A 21291-nucleotide genomic window follows, 5' to 3' on the forward strand; every position below is an offset into this window, starting at 1 on the left:
TATATTTGAAGTTCTGCACAAAAGATTTACATATTATTTATCTATTCAGTTACCTACTTATGTCAGTATAAATTCATGGTTATTTTGTCTTTTGAATTATAATCCAATATTATATATATATTTTATTGTTGTTCAAATTCAGCTTATTTCCTGTCCCAGCCCTAGAAAGTCTTGGTTTTTTATTTTTTTGATTTTACAAGTTTTACCCCCACACACACCATACATGTACATTATGTACATACTGGATATGAGTTCTTATGGGATAAAAGTATCATAAATTTCCTCTTTTTTTTTTTTGGCCATACTGGGTCTTTGCTGCTGCATTGCGGGCTTTCTCTAGTTTCGGTAAGCAAGGGCAACTCGAGTTGTAGTGCTTGGGCTTCTCATTGTGATGGCTTCTCTTGTTGCACAGCACGGGTTGTAGCACAGACAAGCTTCAGTAGTTGTGGTTCTTGGGCTTAGTTGCCCCACTATGTGGGATATTCCTGGACCAGGGATCAGTCTGTGTCCCCTGCATTGGCAAGTAGATTCTGAACCACTGGGCCACCAGGGAAGTCCTCTTCTGTTCTTCAGCTTGTCTGTCTTAAAAGGTGGCTTTTGTTGAAAAAAAAAAAAAAAAGCCCTATGGACAGTAGGTTGTCTTATGTAACAGTGAATATCAAAGTTTTTCCATTTTAAATTACTTCAGTCAGGAACACATCTGAGTTCCTTACCTCTCAAGAAAATTCTAAACTTAAAAGGTGTCAAGAAGGGGGAATTTTCCCCTCGCACTCCGTTTGACTGGCCTACTGATAAAATTGACACCAGACAGATTAATGAGAGAAGTAACAAATTTTAATTCATGCACATGGAGGTCTCAGAAATGGGATATAAGATGTGGCTAAAGCATGTAAGTTTTATGCTTTTTAGACAATAAATTTGAGAGGATTTATCAGGACAAACTTAGGCTATGGATGCTTAATAAATGAGTCTAAACAGAGTTTGGATTTGGGGTTTTAAATAAAAGAAGCATACGAAGTTTTGTTTATACAGACTTCTTGGCCCTGAATTTCCTATCTCTGGGGATAAGGATGTCTTTCAACCTCCTGGTACACAGGACCTTTCAAATGGGAGATTTATTTCCTGATTTCAGGGAGACAGGTGTTACAGTGTCCTTGGATTTGCAATTTCTTAAGTAACATTCAAAATCATGCCGCTGAGGATATTTTGGGGGTGGTCTGCCTTGTGCCCCAACAGTGCAAAGGGCAGACCACCCTCACCCGTGCTTTGTTGCAGACAGCTAGCCCCTGGGTACTGAAGCCTCCTGGAAGTTTTCCCTTTGTATACTATTCATGTCCTGTTCTGACCCCCTGCTCCACTCATGAATCTACTCAGCTTCTAATCTTAGTGATGAAATCCAACCTCTCTGCTTTTGATATTGACTTACTGCTGCCCTCTGTCCCCTGCTTGGCCAGGTCCTGCTTCTCAGATCCTGGCTTTAGCTCCTTGGCCAGGTTTGCCCCTGTCTCCTGGAAGGGAGGGATCAGGCTATGGGAACTGAAGTAAAAATTGGTAGTGACTGCTGTTTTTTTTTTTTTTTTTTTTAATTTTTGGCTGCACTGGGTCCTTGTTGCTTTGCACAGGCTTTCTCTAGTCGTGGCAAGCGGGGGCTACTCTTCACTGCCAAGAGCGGGCTTCTCACTACAGGTAGTTTCTCTTGTGGAGCAGGGGCTCTAGGCTCACAGGCTTCAGTATCTGTGGGGCACGGGCTTAGTTGCTCTATAGCATGTGGAATCTTCCTTGACTAGGGATCGTGTTCCCTGCATTGGCAGGTGGATTCCTATCCTCCATGTCACCAAGGAAGTCCAGTACTGCTGTTAATGATCAGGGAGAGCTTGTTGAATTCCCTGTCGGGTACTATCATTGTCTAATCCATGAGAGTGCATGAGAAAATAGCATCCTTATCTTGAGGGGCTTTGCAGTCTTCTTGGGGAGGTAAGCTATCCACAAGGAACAGAAACTAGAGAAAAAAACATGGATATAAGTCATATTTTATCAAGGGCTAGTTAGTGTAATAAGGATGACACGTTCTAGAAATTCAAGAAATGAGAAGACACTAAGGGCTGGAGAAGGTGGGGAAGTGGTGCTGAGATAGAATTTGAGAAGAGAGATGAGCAGCACCCAGGCAGCCTGCAAAGGAGCAGCATAGCTGGGGTGGCAGAAAAGCCTGACTGGCCTAGGGTGGGGACGGGAGGAAGCCGGGGAGTGAAGTGGGAAACGTCAGGGTAGGGAAGGTCTTGACGGCCACACACGGGCATTTGGGACTTAATCTGATGGGGAAACGTGGCTTTGTGAGGAGAGCAGAGAAAAGACGCAGCAGTGCTTCAAGAAAGAAAACTAAGGAGTTGGCAGAGGAGGAAGAGGAATGCAGACTGATTTTTTAAAGTGTGAAAGGAAAAGTGATTTTAGTGGGCATTTGTTATTTTTGCCACTCACCATCCATTTATCCTATTTCAAGGGAAAGGTCCCTAATTCCTTCTGGGGAAGCCTCCCTTTCCTTTACAATCCTTGTGGAACAATTTGACAGCATTATTTCAAAAACCTTAAAAATGTTTATATTATTTAACCTGTGATTATGAGGAACTTTTTTGAGGTATAGTTGATTTTCAATGTTGTGTTAATTTCTGCAGTACAGCAAAGTGAATCAGTTATATGTGTGTACACACACACACACACACACATTCTTTTTTAAAATCTTCTTTTCCATTATGGTTTATCACAGCATATTGAATATAGTTCTCTGTGGTATTCAGTAAGACTTTGTTGTTTATCCATTCCAGTATAATAGCTTAAATCTGCTAACCCTATCCTCCCACTCGATCCCTCCCCAAACCTCTCCCCCTTGACAACTACTAGTCTGTTCTCTATGTCCGCAAGTCTGTTTCTGTTTTGTAGATAGGCTCGTTTGTGTCACATTTTAGATTTCACATATAAGTGGTATCATACTTGTCTTTCTCTTTCTGACTTCAGTTGGTATGATAATCTCTTAGTGGCATCCATATTGCTGAAAATGGCATTATTTCATTCTTATTTATGGCTGAGTAGTATTCCATTGTATATATGTACCACATCTTTATCCATTCATCTCTCATTGGACATTTAGGTTTCCATGTCTTGGCTAATGTGAATAGTGCTTCTGTGAACATTACATTACGAGGAATTTTAATAAAAATTTATGTAAAAGATATTTATCACAGTAATATTTCTAAAAGCATTAAGAGAATGCTAAAAAAGTATTGGTATATCCACGTGATGGGAAATTATGCAAAAGTTAGAAAGTGATACTGAAGATTTTTCTTTTTAATTTTTGGGAGGTTTGAAATAAACTCATATTGTATAAACTCAGAGGTCCAGAGGGCATGAAGTGAAAAGTAGGTTTTCTTCCCTCCTGTGTCCCTCTGCTCCATTCACCCCTGCATAAGAGGAATATTTAAAACACGTGAGTCTATTCTTTTTCCTCCTTACCCAAATGGAAGTTTGTTTCACATCTTGTTTTTTCCCCACTTTATAGCTGGTGATTGTTCCATATCAAAACACTGAGCTTCCTCATTTTTTTAATGCTTGAATATGATTTAATTGTATAGATATATTACAATCTATTGAGCTAGTCCTCCACTGATGGCATTTAGTTCTTTCAAATCTTTTGCCAGAATAACCATGCTGCTATAAATAATTATATACATATTTCACTTTGCACATATGAGGATATCTGGAGGATAAACTCTTAACATGGAATTGTTGGATCAAACATAGGAGCACTTAGGAAATTCCTTCGTGCTCCAGTGGTTAAGACTCAATGCTTTCACTGCAAGACTTGTGGCCAAAAAAAAAAAAGGGAGCATTAAAAATTTTGGCAATATGGCAGAGTTTCTTTTCACAGAGATTTTCAATTTTTTCATGAAAGACTGTTTGTTCTGTCCATTCAGCCAGCACCTTGTGCTATCAAACTTTATGTTAGGAAAGGTGTATTAAAGGATTTTAGAAAATACTAATGAAATATTGTTAAGTTACAAAAGCAAGACTAAAATATGTACAGTATGAGCTTAAAAATGCAAATGTAGGACTTCCCTGGTGATCCAGAGGTTAATAATCTGCCTGCCAACCATGCAAATGCATATTATTGAAAGAGATAATGCCACTATTAATGGCATTAATTTAATGCATTAAATTCAGATAATGCCACTGAATTTAATAATGCCATTAAATTATCCACTGTTAACACAGTAAATGTGTTAATTGTGGTTTATATTAAATGTATTGATTCATTATTCCATAAGTGCTGTAGTCCAACTCTTTGCAACCCCATTGACTGTGGCCTGCCAGGCTCCTCTGTCCATGAGATTCTCCAGGCAGGAATATGGGGGTAGCTTGCTATTTCCTACTCCAGGGATCTTCCTGGAGTAGTGTTATTGCTGTAGTAGTGTTATTTAACTTCATTAGTAAAATATCCCAAATTTGTTATAGACCCTTGGGGGCTTCCTTGGTGGTGCAGATAGTAAAGAATTTGCCTGTGATGCAGGTGACCCAGGTTCAATCCCTGGGTTGGGAGGACCCCCTGGAGAAGGAAATGGCAACCCACTCTAGTATTCTTGCCTGGAGAATCTCCATGGACAGAGGAGCCTGGTGGGCTACAGTCCATGGGGTTGTAACGAGTCAGACATGACTGAGTGACTAACGCACTTCTGCTGTAAAGACAATTCAAAGAAAGACCCATGGATACAGTACAAATGTTACTTGTCTTTTCATTCCCAACACCTGTTGAGGTGATGAGGTTTATAAATTAGGAATGAATGAAGAATATTTTCTGTGTGGACAACCACTTGAAATTTCCAATCTTGCCACCAGATGGTGGAAGAGAGTTAAAATTCAGGGGACCTCGTGGGATCTGAGCCAAGAAAATCGAGTACAATGTACCCTGAGAGGTTAATTAAACAAAATGTTAAAAATGAAAATTTAAACAATTAGAATTGATTTAAAATATTTCTTCCAAAATATTCAAAACTCCCAGGAAAAACCTTGATGCTATCTGTGGCACTTCAGCATATTTCCTCAGTTGGCACTGTTTCTTACCCCTCCTGTTGAGCCTGTTCTCCTGGTGCCCCTGGTGATGCTGTCAGGCTTCCCTTTCTTCCTTCTAACCTCGCTGCTTTCCAAAGAGTTGAACAACCTGATGAATGGATGTATGTCCTGGGAGTGACCCAGAGCTGAAGGCCACCTCTCCATCTCTGTTGTTGCAGATGACTCCTGGTGTGGGATTTCATCATGGGGGTGGGTGAGGGTGAACCTTCCAGCGGCCCTTCAAATCACCCCAGCTGCTATCTTCACTGTGTCTGTACCAAGCTAGAACCTGCTCAGAGGCACAGTTTGCCTCTCCAGGTCTGAGGGTGGGGGCTGGCTCTCTTGATCTTCATCCTCCCCTCCTTGAGTGGATCTGTCTCAGGAATGACCTCTATCTTTGGCTCTGATTTTGTTTAGAGGGGCAGAGCTGTAACCGAGCTCCTCATACTTTAAATACCTGTGCTCTTGGCCACGTCAATCAGCCTCTGTGGGCCTCAGTTTTGGTTCAGGGCAGGTAGCCCAGGGCTGTACTTTGTCCTAGAGTGCCTTATCACTGCAAAGCGGGGATGGGTCTGACTTGCCCTCAGTTATGTTTACGAGGGTGTTCTACTAGGAGAATGCAGGAAGAGGAAGGACGCTGGGACATCGTACTTCTGGAGGGATTTGGTGGAGAAGGGTCTTGGGTCTGGATCCTAAGAATGCGGAAGGGTTGGGGAGGAGCTGAGTTCCTGTACACCTTGTAAGGACCCCACTGAGGGGACATGGAGTCAAGGGCCAATGACCTTTCCATGATTTTTTGACTAAAACATGCTTACCTGTGGCGGGTGCCTCTGGGGTCCCGCACTTGACGAGCTGAAGCGTCCACACCTGACGCGGCCGACAGTGTTGTCAGTGCTCAGGCTTCACGGAGGCCACGCGCGGTCCCCGCGACCACCTCGGATCCGACGGGGGCTCCGTCCACCAGCGCGCAGAGCCTGGGTGTCTCCGCCAGGAACTGGGTCAAGGGAGGAGGGAGCTGAGGGCAGGAACCGAGCCGAATTCGGGGAGGCGACAGAATCGGTTCCTTCCAATCTTTAAAGGTCTCCCGAAGGAGGGGGACGTAGGGCTAACTGACTGACGCCTGACGCCGCAGGGTCTAACCTCGGGACGAGTGCAGGGTGCGGGCAGACCCGGGACGCGGCTCGGGCCGGAGTTGGGGGTGCTGGGTGCTGCGGACCGTTGAGGGGTGTGGGGAGCGGGCCGGGGAGCGGGGCGTGGTGGGGGCGCGGGGCGGGGTCGGAGAGAGGGGCGGCGCGGGGCTCCGGGGCCGGAGCGGGGATGGGGGGTTGGGGGCGGGGCCGGGAGATGCGGCTCCGGGAAGGAGGGGCGGGGATCGGGGGCGGAGCTGGGCTCGGGGGCGGGGCCGGGCGGTGAGCCTCGGGGCAGGCGGGGCGGGGCAGATGGGGGTGTCGGGGGCGGGGCGGGCGGTGGCGTGGGCGGGGCTTAGCTCCGGGTGCGCGGCCGGGCTGGCAGGTCCTGACAGTCCTCGTCCCCGCGCGCCTGCTCTGGTTCTCCTCGCTGCTCGCTAGCCAGCCATGACAGGCTCACTGTTCAAGGGGAACTTTTGGGTAAGTCAGCGAGGCGAGAAGCCCATCGCCCGGCTTGGGAGATGGGGGCCCCGAAGGGAGCTGTGGGGCCCTGTCCGGAGCAGAATCCGATCGGACCGGCCGCCGCCGGCCCCTCTCTGCGCTGCCCCCAGCCCGCCGCGCGTCCGCGGGTCCCCGGGATCCGGTTCGCAGGGTCTCCCTCGGCCGTCCGCGCCCCGGGTCACCGCAGACAGGTGTAGCCTTATAGCTGGGACATTCCCCCCTCATCTCACACTTGGGGAAACCGAGACCCAAAGGGAGGAGCCACTCGTCCTGGGACAGTCGCAGGGTGGTCCCGGAGGCTGCGCTGTGAGCAGATTTGGGGAGTAACGTGGGTCAGAGAAAGTGCGGTAAACTTCGCCGGGTTGTTTGGCTTTTCCAGGTCCGCGGAAATGTACAGCCTGTCCGAGCCTGCAGACATTAGCGGGTTTCTCTAGCAGAAGCTTTGCCGGTCTCGTAGCCCCGTTTCCTGAGCCCCTCCCAGCCTTTGGCCCCTGTCCCCCTATTCAGGGGGAGGCTGGTGCGTGTGTGAGATCCTGCGAGCTGGTGGGGGCATCTGAGCCTGAGGATGGGCCCAGCCCGGAGGCGTCAGCTCAGTCCTCTTCTCCTCTGTCCAGTCCTCTTCCCCCCGTTCTCTCGCTCCCCAGGTGCCCCCCAACAGTCTGTACCCCTCATTTGGAGGAGCCACCCTCATCCTTTTAAGGCAGGAGCAGAAAGTCAGCTTGTCTCCAGACTGAGCTACTGCTGCCAAGCTGCCCCATCTCCTTACCTGCAATCCCGATGTGAAGTGAAAGTTGCTCCCTCTCTTTGACTCTTTGAGACCTCATGGACTATACAGTCCATGGAATTCTCCAGGCCAGAATACTGGAATGGGTAGCCTTTCCCTTCTCCAGGGAATCTTTCCAACCCAGAGATTGAACCCAGATCTTCCACATTGCAGGCGAATTCCTTACCAGCTGAGCCACAAGGGAAGCCCAATACTGAAGTGGGTAGCCTATCTCTTCTCCAGAGTATCTTCCTGACCCAGGAATTGAACTGGGATCTCCTGCATTGCAGGAGGATTCTTTACCAACTGAGCTATCAGGGAAGCCGAAAGGAAAGCAACCCGGATGGCTCCCTGTTTAGCCTCATAGCGCCTAGCAGGTTCCCTTCCCCCATGGAGAGTGCTACAAAGAGAAAACTTGGCCCTGTGACCTGGGGGACACAGTTTAGACCCTGCCTTGAGAAGTCCCTTTTCCTGGAGTTTTTGGGGTTCTTGAGCACTGCTCACCTGTGGGGTATGGTCCTCTCACCCCAAGCAGCTTCACAGAGAGGGTGCATGGCCTTGGAGCTGACCCCTGGAGGAGGCCTGTGAATTCTTTGGGTGGAATAAAGGATCTCTGGGTCCCATGCCAGGCACTGTGGGAAAAAAAACAGCACAGAGAGCCCTGTTTTTCTTCCCCTCGATATGTAGCATTCAGTTTTCAGGTCTCTGCCCAGTGTCTTCTCTTCAGGGAAGCCCTTCCTGATTGCACCCGATAGTGCATGTTGTATTCCTTCATAGTTTTTGTCCTTTATCGTTTTGAGGTTGGGGGCCTGCAAGCATGTAAGCACCTTGTGGACAGCTGTTGTCTGGCTTTCAGTGCCACTGCCCCTTGCACGGGCTGATGCCAGTGAGATCTCAGCAGATAGCTGCCGAATGAGCACAGTGGATCTATAAAACGGACAGAGAGCTGCGGCCTCCACCCTCAGACGGCTCCCAGGCCACAGGAAGGCAGCCCCCCAGCTGCTCCCAGAGGCAGTCTTGCAGGAATGGTTAGGGGAGGGGGCAGATATGAGGTCTGTGTTGGGAGTTAGAGATTGGGTAAAGGTCCAGGGTAGAGAACTTTCTGAGTTTTTACTTCACCCCCTGCCCCCGAGTTTTTACTTTCAAAACATATAAGATCCTGAGAGATAGTTTGCAAAGATATCGTCCATTTCTAATTTCATATGATTTTTATGTCAAGTAATAAAAACGGTAATAGCTAACATTACTGTGTAGAGTCTGTGGCAAGCACTGTGCTAAACACTTTACATATACCACTCATTTAAGTCTCAGCTACCCTACGGGGTACCTTATTGACTATCCCATTTTGTAGATAAGGAAACTGAGTGGCAAACAGGTTGAGCAACATTCCCAAGATTGTAGAGCTATTAAACAGTGCAGCAGGACTCTGCATAGACCAAGTGTTCATCGAGTGCTTTCAGCGAGGCTGGTGCTCCGTGAGAGTGTCCTTTGGCACCGTCAGATGTAGATGCTGAGACATCATTTGACTCTTCATGTGCATCTTTCTCCTTTAGCTCCAACCATGAGCTCCTGGGGTGTCTGCACTGAGTGCCACTTGGGTGGTGGCACTGAGCCTCCAGCACTGCGATGGTGCTTCTTATAGGGATGCTCAGGAACCAGGCAGACGGGACAGTCAGCCCAGATTTAAAAGAAAAGGGGCAGAAGGGAAACTATTGGAGACCTTAGGGGCTGCCTGAGATGCTCTCATATTCTCAGGGATGGGTAGAGAGTGGGGAGCAAGGCTGTTGTTATCACTGAGGGGATGGCAGCAACTCACGCTTCAAGGGCAAGAAGGTTGTGATGGTATAAGGTAGAAAGCTTTGGAAACCTGAGTGGGTATCAGCTGATTGAATCGAACAAATAATTGAGAAAATACGTTCTCTGTATAGAGGTGGCATTTGCAGGGATAAGAACACTGTCTTGGGTCGAAGGTACATTCATCTTTAGGAAGCCAGCAGGGAGGGTGGACTGTAGTCTTGAATGCCTGTCCTCAGGGATATAGAGGACAAAAGGGTTGGGGAATGGGAGAGTTCTAGCAGGGGCCAAGGGGCAGAAAGGGTCTGTTCCAGGATGGAAATCACAGGGAAGGGACAGGAGGAGACCAATGAAAGGAATGGCAGAGGGTAAGAGAAGTCAAAGCCACGGGACAAGGTCACCAGTTGAAACCGGGCAGTGGGGGAGAGGAAAGAAAGGCTCTGAGCAGGCTCTGTGTAAGGTGGGTGGGAGAGTGGGGTACTGGCCCCAGAAAGCAGGAAGTCACATGAGGAACTGGTTTGTGGGGAGAGAAGGAGGAGGAGGCAGAAGCGATATTGACAATATTAACCACAGGGGTAGCACTGGTAAAGACGGAGACTCGCAGCATCCTGAAACCCCTGCAGCAGCCCTCAGCTTTCAGGACAGTGCCAGGGTTGCTGGATATGGGGAGGTCCTGGGGAAGGAACAGGGGCCAAACAGCAGGGTTTGGGGATATTTTAATATTTGAACAACCAGTACAAACAATGAGTGTGCCCTGATCCTAGGTTTGAAGACTTGGTAAAGGGGGCCCCAGTACCTGGGAAAGGTGTCCAGGAAAGACAGTGCCTGGACCAGCAGAGGCTCTCAGGTGGTCCCAGTTCAGTCGCTCAGTCGTGTCCGACTCTTTGCGACCCCGTGATTGCAGCACGCCAGGCCTCCCTGTCCATCACCAATTCCCGGAGTTCACTCAAACTCATGGCCAGGTTTAAATCCCCATCTGCTCCTTATAGCTGAGTGACCTTGGGCAGATAACTTCAACTCTCATTCTGTTTTTCCATGTCGAAAAATGAGGATAATACCAATGTTGGTGCTCTAGGACTGTTGTGAGGATTAAATCAGAGTTCTGTGCATGCCTGGCACATAGTGAGCACTTATGATTGTCAACTATTATCAGCACGGAGGTGAGAATTAAAGGAAGTGGTTGACAGTTACTCCTTGAGAATCAAGAGATAAGAGGACCTCAGAGAAGCACTCTTGGTGACTGGTGACTACCTTGTTTTGACAGGAATAGAGAGAGGTCAGAGAAAGAGAGGTAGAGATGTAGGGATTCAACCCTCACAGGAGCCATCACAGGCCCAGGAGAGGAATGTTGCATGGAAGTTGAGAGGCCCATGGTCAAATTAGGTAGATGTTCCTGAAAAGGTATGAGTCAGCGCATACTGTATAAATAATCTTCAGATGCCCCGTGGGAAGTTCATTTAAAGGAACCTTTTGGTGGATCTATTTGAAAAGGGATTATCTTTAAAACTGGGATAGTCCCCAAATGTGTGTGCTTTTTCCCTCCCAGCAGTTGTGTGGTTAAGCCGTGCTGTTATTTATCCTGGTTAACGTTGATGGTATCTTGTTGAAATAAGACAGGGACTGTGGGTGTGGTTTCCAGGGCTCCAGGGAAGGTGGGCACATAGGGACAGTCCCAGCCTTTGGCCTGTGGTCAGAGGGGCCTTGCACAGGTGGCCTGTTCCAGGAGAAGGAGATGCTCCCTGCCTCGGGACAGTCTCACATTCCTCACGAGGCTGTGACCCCAGCCTGACCCTGGGTATCTTCTAGATCCTTATGTTGACCTGGTCTTCCTGATTCTCACTGCTCTAAGCCCAGACCAGCCTCCTATTGCCTGTCCTAACCTCTCCCACCCCTGTGCCTATGGTGGGCGAGGCCTCTCTCCTCTGCTTGGGGAGTGACCAGGGGAAGGCTTGGGGCCCCTTGAACTTGCTCGTTGCGCCTGACCACCCAGGGCTGTCCCTCTGCTTCAAACCTCTGACCGCTTTGGAATCTGTTCTTTCTGGGTCTTACCAGATCTTGAGTTGGTACTGTCCTGCCTGGTGGCAAAATGCAAGATAAAGGCGTTGACTTTTGTCCCTTCCAGTTCATTCTTTCTAGAGCAGCCACTGGGGTCTAGCTTTAAAATAATTATCACAAATCTTTTTTCTTGTTTTAGCATTGTAAGAATTTAATAAGAAAGTCATGGGATCTACCTTCTAAGGAAAACAAGAAATTCTTCTCTTTTTTTGGCCATGGGGCATGTGGGATCCTAGTTTCCTCACCAGGGTGCAAACCCAAGCTCCCTGCATTGGGAGAGCAGAGTCTCAGTCACTGTGACTGCCGGAGAAGCCTCCAGAAAAATAGGAAATTCTTTTTGAAATATATGAAACAAAATCTGAACAAGTGGAAAGAAAACAAAAGTTTGTTAACAAACTTTAAAAAAGTCTAGATGGTGCAAGCATATTCTTTAAAAATCCAAATATTCCCAAATGACTTATAATGAAAAACAATATAATTATTATTTATGTTGTCACAATGTGTAAAGACTGTTTTTTTATTTTATTTTTCTTTGCCATGTGACTTGTGGGATCTTAGTTCCCTGACCAGGGATGGAACCCATACCCTCAGCAGTGAAAGTGCAGGATCCTAACCACTTGAACTGCCAGGGAATTCCCACAGCATGTAAAGGTTTTTTATTTTTAAAGCTAAGTGTGTGTGTGTGTGCTTAGTCATGTCTGACTCTTTGCAACCCTTTGGACTGTAGCCTGCCAGGGTCCTCTGTCTGTGGGGTTCTCCAGGCAAGAAATACTAGAGTGGGTTGCCATTTCCTTCTCTAGGGGATCTTCCCAACCCAGAGATGGAACCCGTGTCTCCTGCATTGCAGGCGGATTCTTTACCTGATGAGCCATCAGGGAAGCCTGAAGTAGTATATTATAGTTAGATCTCCATTCTTATTTTTCCTGGACTTTCTAAGTCTTCTTTTTTTGAGGGAAGGCATTATTCACCTTTATCAGAAAACTTTTTTTTTTAAAGCATTTATTTATTATTTGATTTTGGCTATGCTGGGTCTTTGTTGCTGTGCGGGCTTTCCTCTAGTTGCAGAGAAGCGTCAGTTTCTCTTTGCACTGGCTTCTCTTGTTGTGGAGCTCTAGAGCACAGGCTTAGTTGCTCCAGAGCATGTGGGATCTTCCTTGATCTGGGATCGAGCCCATGTCTCCTGCATTGCGAGGTAAATTATTTACCACTGAGCAACCAGGGAAGCCCCAGAGACCCTTTTTTTCCCTCAGTGCTCCACTCTATCAGTTTTTTCCCCTGCACAAACAACAGTTTGTTCGCAGATTAGATGTACACAGTGAATGTAGGATTCTGAGTCTGGTGTCTCAAATACCCATCACAGGAACAGGTACATAGATAATACATAGTTAAGTTCATTCTAAAGTCAAAAAGACTTGGTGTGTGCAAACTTGGTATAAGTGTGTATGGATGCATATTAATTTATGGATTTTTCTGGTAAAAGCAACTATAGATGTCATTAGCCAGTCAAAGCAAAATATTAGTTACATCCAAGCATATACAATATCCAGAGTACCTCTGTTTGTACAACCAGTAGATGTTTTTGCAATTAACGTCTGTAATTTTCATTTACCGTCTCTTAAGTATAATCAGAATGTCCGTTTTTAGACATATTTTATTACAGCATAAATATCATCTAAGTTTCAGTGTTAGTGAAAAGCTCCTCTGAGTAGGAAGGGGCTGACATTTTTCTTTCCTCCGCTATACTAGAAATCTCCAGCTTTGACAAAAGAAAGTGAAGTTGCTCAGTCGAGTCCGACTCTTTGCGACCCCATGGACTGTAGCCTATCAGGCTCCTCCATCCATGGGATTTTCCAGGCAAGGGTGTGGGAGTGGATTGCCATTTCCTTCTCCAGGGGATCTTCCCGACCCAGGAATCGAACCCGGGTTTCCCGCACTGCAGGCAGACACTTTACCGTCTGAGCCACCAGAGAAGCGAGAAAGGGGGGAGGGGCGGTGTTAAATAATAGGAATTGTTGGTTAGCTTTATAGAATGACATGTCACTGTAATTTAAAAAAATATATTTATTTGCTTATTTATTTATTTGGCTGCATTGCTCTTTGTTGCCACATGTGGGATCTTCGTTGCTGTGTGCCAGAGCTTCGTTGCAGTTTGTGAGATCTAGTTCCCTGACTAGGGATCGAACCCAGGTCCCCGGTCTTGGGAACCTGGATTCTTAGGCACTGGACCATTGGGGATGTCCCTAGCTGTTGTAAGTTTTTAAAATATAAAACTATTAGACTTTTCCAACTATATCAATGGGACTATTTAAGATATGGTTGCCAGGAATTTAAGAACTCTTGCATGTTATGAAAATCCATGAAGACTGAGAGTACGATCTCACTTTGGAAAAGCCAGGCAACAGGAAACCAGATACTTTGGACACTGTGTTCAGATAGCTGCTGTTGAGTCTCACAACATTCAACAGGCTTCGGAGCCTCCTTCAGAATCAGGGGCTTCTAGCTTCCCAAACAGCCTGTGTGTGAAGAAAGTAGGAAGAGCAGGCTTCTGAAAGACACAGTAGGCTCTTGACATGTTGGTTTAAAACCTTGTCTTCTAGCTGGAATTAGCAGTATCTTTGTGTGAAGGTTAGACAAAGGTCAAGTTGCAGATTTCAACACAGGAGATAACAGTTTGTTCTTGAGAAGAGGAAAACTTTTCCCTAGCTGAATCTAACGCTCTAAACACTTTACACATTTGTATGCGTAAGGAGGCTCAAGGTAGTTCAGGGCAACTTAAATCCCGGTGCATAGCCCCATAGCATTCATCAGTATCTATCTGTGGAAGCACTTACATGGCCTCCCAGCTTACCAGTCAGATATGGTTCCATTGCATTAGCGTTGATCAGGTCAAGGTGAGGACTTTATTTTTTTAAAGTTTGTTTATTTGGCTTTGTGGGTCTTAGATACCGAGTACTCTCTAATTGTGACCCGAGGGCTCAGTTGCTCCAGGGATATGTGGGATCTTAGTTTCCCGACCAGGCGTCGAGCCTGAGTCCCCGGCATTGCAAGGTGGATTGATTCTCAGCCACTGGACCACCACGGAAATCCCAAGACTTTCTTTTTTGACAGAAATGATCACAGCTGAAGTATTTGGGAAAGTAAATTAAAAGAATATTCTTTTAATTATTCTGTTTTTTTTTGTTTTAACCCTCAAGGCCGTGGCGCTTTATACCCTCTCACCAGCCCAGCACTGCGCCTCCAACACAGAGTATGACATGGTTTTTTTTTAAGGCTGCATGATCTTAAATATTTTTTTTCATAGATCACTGTTCATCTTTTAAACATATTACTATTTGTGCCTTTCAGATCCTGAGGAATAGTACTGTAAGTGTCATACCTCAGGGACATCACTGCTTTTACAACTGTATTTTAGGAGAGGGAGACACACACAGAGAATGAAAAATCAGGAAAGTTGGAGTGACAGAGGATGGCTGACCCTGCCTCATACCCTCAGCGTTCACACTGTGAGCGGCAGCCACACAAGACCCCCAAAGGGTTGGAGGTCGGGGAAGGAGGTGGGAGGTTTTAGCTGACTTTGCACTGACCTCTACTCCTGCCTCCCCGTCTTGGGGAGGAGACTTTTTCTACAAGTCTGTTGCATATTTCTAACAATACACGTATCACTCCATGTTTGTTTTTCTTCCTTGGTAGACTATGGCCAACTTCAGTATTGTTTACCTCTGTGTCCCTAAAGCTTGACTCAGTTCTGAGGACAGAATATGTGCTCAATAAACATTTAACAAGTGAATAAATGAACACTGAAGTCTCAACTACTTGACATTAAGAGGCATCCCCCCACTCTCTACCCCCTGTACAATACATAATATTCAGGGGCCATGCAACTAAATTCCACATATTTAACTAATTTTTGTTGTCTTTTAAAGTGTGATGCCACATTAAAAAAAATTGTGATAAAATGCACATAACAACATTTACACCCCCTAACCTTTTTTGAAGGCAATGGCACCCCACTTCAGTACTCTTGCCTGGAAAATCCCATGGACAGAGGAGCCCGGTAGGCTGCAGTCCATGGGGTCGCTGAGGGTCGGACACAACTGAGCGACTTCACTTTCACTTTCATGCACTGGAGAAGGAAATGGCAACCCACTCCAGTGTTCTTGCCTGGAGAATCCCAGGGACGGGGGAGCCTGGTGGGCTGCCATCTCTGGGGTCGCACAGAGTCGGACACGACTGAAGCGACTTAGCAGCAGCAGCAGCAACCTATTTTGAATGTAAGGCTAAAACTCCAATAGTTTGGCCACCTGATGTGAAGAACTGACTCATTGGAAAATACCCTGATGCTAGGAAAGATTGAAGGTGGAAGGAGAGGGGGTCGACAGAGGATGAGATAGTTGAATGGCATCACTGATGCAATGGACGTGAGTTTGAGTAAACTCTGGGAGTTGGTGATGGACCGGGAAGCCTGGTGTGCTGCAGTCCATGGAGTCGTAAAGAGTTGGACGTGATTCAGTGACTGAACTGAACTGAAGGTTCATTGGTATTAAATACATTCACGTTATTGTGCAACCATCACCACCATCTGTTCTCTAAATTCCTTTCATCTTGTAAAACTGAAGGTCTACGTCCATTAAACAATTACTCCCCGTTCTCCCTTCCCCCAGTCTCTGGCAACCACTTTTATACTTCTGTCTCTATGATTTTGACTGCTTTGAGTACCTTACATAAGTGGAATCATAGAGTATTGTTTATAACTGGCTTATTTCGCTTAGTGTAATGTCCTCAAGGCTCATCTGTGTTGTAGCACATGTCAGAATTTCCTTAGTTTTTAAGTAGAATATTCTTCCATTGTATGTATATACAACATTTTGCTGATCTGTTCATCCATCAATAGATATTGAATTGCTTCCTTGTTTCAGTTATTGTGAATAATACTATGAACATGGGTATACAAATATTTCTTCAAGACCCTGCTGCCAATCCTTTTGGCGTATGCCCAGAAATGTAATTGCTGGATCATGTGATAATGGTGTTTTTATTTTTCTGAGGAACTGCCATATGTTTCCCATAGCAGCTGTACTGTTCTACCTTCTTACCAACAGTGCAGAGGGTTCCTGTTTTCTCATATCCTCACCAGTACCTTTTATTTTCTCTTTTGTTTGTTTGCTTTTGTTTTCCACACTACTCAGACCTCCACTTCACTTCCTCATTCTTTCTCTGTTTTGATGATCTTTGCCTCCTGCTCCATTAAGAAATCAGACACCAGCTGGTGAAAGCTCACTTGTCTTCTGTATAAATAAGATGAGGTGCAGCCATGAGTAATAGAAAAACCCAAAACAACAGTAGCCTCAACAAGGACAAAGTTTTTCTTTCACCCACACAAAGTCCTCAGCTATTCATTCCAGGGATGGCACGGCCACCCACAGTGTCAGGGCTCACACTTCTGTCTCATTCCTCTGGTGGTACCTAGATTAATGCCTGGTACATAATGGATTCACAGTAATAGCTGTTGAATGACTGAAAATAGGGTTTATTAATAATAGGACATTTAAAAACGTTTGATCTGTAACACCAAACTGATTTCCTAAAGAGCAGACATAGTATAAGTGTCCCTGATAATATGTGGAAATAATCAGTTTCACTACATCAGCCATGACCAGTTTAATAAACAAAAACAGATACCTTATTAAACTTTTGTTTGTTTTTATCACCAGAGAGAGTGAACATTATTTACTTGTTGTATTTCCCCATTTACAAATGGTTTTAATTCTTTCCTCATTCTTTACTTATAAATCTACATAAGTTTTTTGAAACGATAAATATATTCTTTTTCATTTAATACAAATATTTGAATGTGTATTCTTGTATATATGTGTGTGTGTATGCTGCTGTGTATGTAATTCACACGTTCTAGCCTCCAGCAACTAGCGTGCAGCAGGGAAGGACTTTCCTCATGCCCTCAAACTTTTGCCTTGGACATTTCTGGGTTACAATCCCAGCTCTGCTCCTTTCAAGCTGAGGGATGTGCCCTTGTTCAAATTACTCAACCTTCCTAAGCTTAGTATCCTTGTCTATAAAAGAATTATTGTACTTAAACATGTATAATGTATTTTGAAAACGCTTTATACAGTCAAGTTTGCTATAATTTTGTAATTTCATCTCAGCTGAGTTCAGTTGCTCAGTTGTGTCCGACCCTTTGTGATCCCATGGACTGTAGCATGTCAGACTTCCCTGTCTGTCACCAACTCCTGGAGCTTACTCAAACTCATGTCCATCAAGTTGGTGATGCCATCCAACCATCTCACCCTCTGTCCTCCCCTTCTCCTCCCACCTTCAGCCTTTCCCAGCATCAGGGTCTTTCCAGTGAGTCAGGTCTTCATATCAGGTGGCCAAAGGCTTAGAGCTTCAGCATCAGTCTCCAATGAATGTTCAGGACTGATTTCCTTTAGGGTGGACTGGTTTGATCTCCTTGCAGTCCAAGGGACTCTCAAGAGTCTTCTCCAACTCCACAGTTCAAAAGCATCAATTCTTCAGCTCTCAGCTTTCTTTATAAGAGAAGGCAGTGGCACCCCACTCCAGTTCTCTTGCCTGGAAAATCCCATGGACGGGGGAGCCTGGCGGGCTTCACTTTCACTTTTCACTTTCATGCATTGGAGAAGGCAATGGCAACCCACTCCAGTGTTCTTGCCTGGAGAATCCCAGGGACGGGGGAGCCTGGTGGGCTGCCATCTCTGGGGTTGCACAGAGTCGGACACGACTGAAGCGATTTAGCAGCAGCAGCAGCAGCAGCAGCAGCAGCTTTCTTTATGGTCCAACTCTCACATCCATACATGACTACTGGAAAAACCATAGCTTTGATTAGATGGACCTTTGACGGCAAAGTAATGTCTCTGCTTTTTAATATGCTGTTTTGGTTTTTCATAGCTTTTCTTCCAAGGAGTAAGCATTTGTTAATTTCACGGCTGCAGTCACCATTTGCAGTCACCCAAGAAAATAAAGTCTGTCCCTGTTTCCATTGTTTCCCCATCTATTTGCCATGAAGTGATGGGACCAGATGCCATGATCTTCGTTTTTTGAATGATGAGTTTTAAGCCAGCTTTTTCAGTTTCCTCTCTCACTTTATTCAAGAGGCTCTTTAGTTCTTCGCTTTCTGCCATAAGGGTGGTGTCATCTGAATATCTGAGGTTATTGATATTTCTCCTGGCAATCTTTTTTTTTTTTCCTCCTGGCAGACTTGATTCCAGCTTGTGTTTCATCCAGTCTGGCGTTTCGTATGATGTACTCCGCATATAAGTTAAATAAGCAGGGTGACAATATACAGCCTTGATGTACTCTTTTCCCAATTTGGAACCAGTCTGTTGTTCCATGTCTGGTTTTAACTGCTGCTTCTTGCCCTGCATACAGATTTTCTCAGGAGGAAGAAAGGTGATCTGGTATTCCCATCTCTTTAAGAATTCTTGACAGTTTGTTGTGATCCACAAAGGCTTTGGCATGGTCAGTAAAGCAGATGTTTTTCTGGAACTCTCTTGCTTTTTCTATGGTCCAGCAGATATTGGCAATTTGATCTCTGGTTCCTCTGCCTTTTCTAAATCCAGCTTGAACATCTGGAAGGTCTCTCTTCATGTACTGTTGAAGGCTTGCTTGGAGAATTTTGAGCATTACTTTGTTAGAGTGTAAGATGAGTGCAATGTTGCGGTAGTTTGAATATTCTTTGGCATTGCCTTTCTCTATTGCACATCAAGGTTTCAAAACTCCTCTGCATGCTGAAACTCGATAAACATTCAGGTTCTTTTTTTCTGAACTCTTTTTTTATGGTTAGAGTTTTACTCAGTATTTAATTGTCTTTTTCTATGAGCCTTTGGGGCTTCCCAGGTAGAGCTAGTGGCAAAGAACACACCTGCCAACGCAGGAGACATAAGGAACCTGGGTTTGATCCCTGGGTCAGGAAGATTTCCTAGAAGAGGGCTTGGCAACCCGCTCCAGTATTCTTGCCTGGAGAATCCTCATGGCCAGAGGAGCCTGATGGTCTATAGTCTGTAGAGTTGCAAAGAGTTGGACACGACTGAAGGAACTCAGCATGCACTCATGCATAAGCCCTTAGGTGTTCCAGCATTTGCAGAACCTAGAGATCTGTGTGGACCTGTAAAGTCAGGAGAAGACTGATCCCTGCTCTCGGGGGGCTTTGTTGCTGTTGCCATTTTGTCACTCAGTCATGTCCGACTCTTTGTGACCCCATGGACTGCAGCATGCCAGGTTTCCGTGTCTTTCGCTATCTCCCAGAGTTTGCTCACACTCATATCCATTGAATCAGTGATACCATCCAATCAACTCATCCTCTGTCATCTCCTTCTCCTCCTGCGTTCAATCTTTCCCAGCATCGGGGTCTTTTCCAATGAATTGGCTGTTTGCATCAGGTGGCCAAAGTACTGGAGCTTCAGCTTCAGGATTAGTCCTTCCAATGAATATTCAGGGATGATTTCCTTTAGAATGGACTGATTTGATCTCCTTGCTGTCTTGTTAAGGAACAAACACATGTGTATGATACTGATGGGAAACAGGCTCACCTATTCTGTTCATGTTGCAAGGAGTAGGTTAGCCGTACAGGATTATGGGGCAGGCTTAGCTGGAGCACCGTTTCCTAAAAAGTACTGAGATGGTATCGAGCATGTGATAAGATGGAGAAATCTGTGTTTCCAGAACACTTCAGAGAAGGCAGTGGCATGGCACAGGGGTAGAAGGAATACTTGAGTGAGCTGCTCGGGGTAGGGGGACTGGGACTCCACCTGCAGGTCTTGCTTGAGTGAAAATAGCTGATAGTCTGGCCATCCTCTGAGGGGCTGGGGTCTGGCTCATTTTCAGGCTTAGTTTTGCTGTGTGACAGATGCCAGCCAAAATGCTGAGAAAAGTCACCTCTGTCTTTCCTCTCCGCTCTGGCCCTGCACTGCTGAGTCCCCACTCCTGTATGAACACGACTTTTTCTATTTTAAGAAGCAGGACCCGCTTGAAGCGACAGGTTCAAAAATGGCTACAAACACAATTCCTTCACTGCACCAGGCCTTCGTTGCCCCACATCTTGGAATTTACTCTGCAACTGCGCTCTGTTGTCAGAAACAAACATGGCTTTCTTGATCCCGTGTCACTGTCTTCATAGACTGGGACCTGGGGACTGGAGTCAATGAGAAGAGAGACACAGGGGACCCAAGTCTCGAGTGAAACAGCGTGCTTTATTTGCAGAAATGCATGTTTATATATCTTCATACAAGGCAGCTTTAGGCAGTAAAAAAATTGAGCAAAAACAAAGCCAAGCAAATAACAATCTTCAAAGGGCCAGAAAGCATTCCATATACTGAGTAAGAGGGGCATAACTGAATAGACTACGTTTAAGTAAAAGGTCACTGAAGGGAGTCACTGAAAGGAATCCAAGCAGGTGCCCTTCTCATGATCTCAGTCCTGAGAACTGCTTGCAGCTCTGCTCACTCGTTTTCCAGGAACTGATAAGGAATAGAGAGTCCTTGAGAAATGGCACACAAAAGAAGAAAATAACATATTGGATCCCTTAAAGTTGAATGTCCTCTGACAATCCTGCGAGTCAGGTCCTGAACTAAGGGTACAGAAAGACCTAAGCTCTGAGGCGTTCATCAGTACCTCTGCTGCTGGCCAGATCTGGACAGTTGACGAGTCCTATGGGCTGTCTGCCCCAGATCAAGCTTCCCCCTCTACCTGTCCGGTGTTTGCCTGTACCTGTGCAAATCAGGATTCCCACGTTAATTCCTACTCAGAAGGTTGGCCAGCTTTGATTCTGACCAGCCATGGCTCAGGGCTGGTGTCCTGGCTGGCAGGCCTCTCCCTGGCCAACCCTGGCTGATGCTGCCCTTTCCTGGGGAGTCTGTACATGAGGGACCCTCCTGTTCCTCCCAGCCATCCTCATCTCTGAGTCACAGGGGGCATACTTGCTGA

The 21291-nt window shown here is 45.9% G+C and overlaps 1 protein-coding gene across 1 annotated transcript in view; it reads left to right on the top strand.

Moving 5' to 3' along the window:
* Nucleotides 1-6575: 6575 nt before the first annotated feature.
* Nucleotides 6576-21291, top strand: part of PSTPIP2 (proline-serine-threonine phosphatase interacting protein 2) — a 94482-nt gene continuing 79766 nt past the window's right edge. Inside the window, exon 1 of the mRNA XM_040264558.1 lies at nt 6576-6704. Coding sequence (XP_040120492.1) covers nt 6672-6704 — 33 coding nt within the window. The 5' untranslated portion in view covers nt 6576-6671. The remainder of the gene's footprint in view (nt 6705-21291) is intronic.

Source organism: Oryx dammah, unplaced genomic scaffold, assembly GCF_014754425.2.
Source record: "Oryx dammah isolate SB20612 unplaced genomic scaffold, SCBI_Odam_1.1 HiC_scaffold_22, whole genome shotgun sequence".
NCBI classification, from domain to species: Eukaryota; Metazoa; Chordata; class Mammalia; order Artiodactyla; family Bovidae; genus Oryx; species Oryx dammah.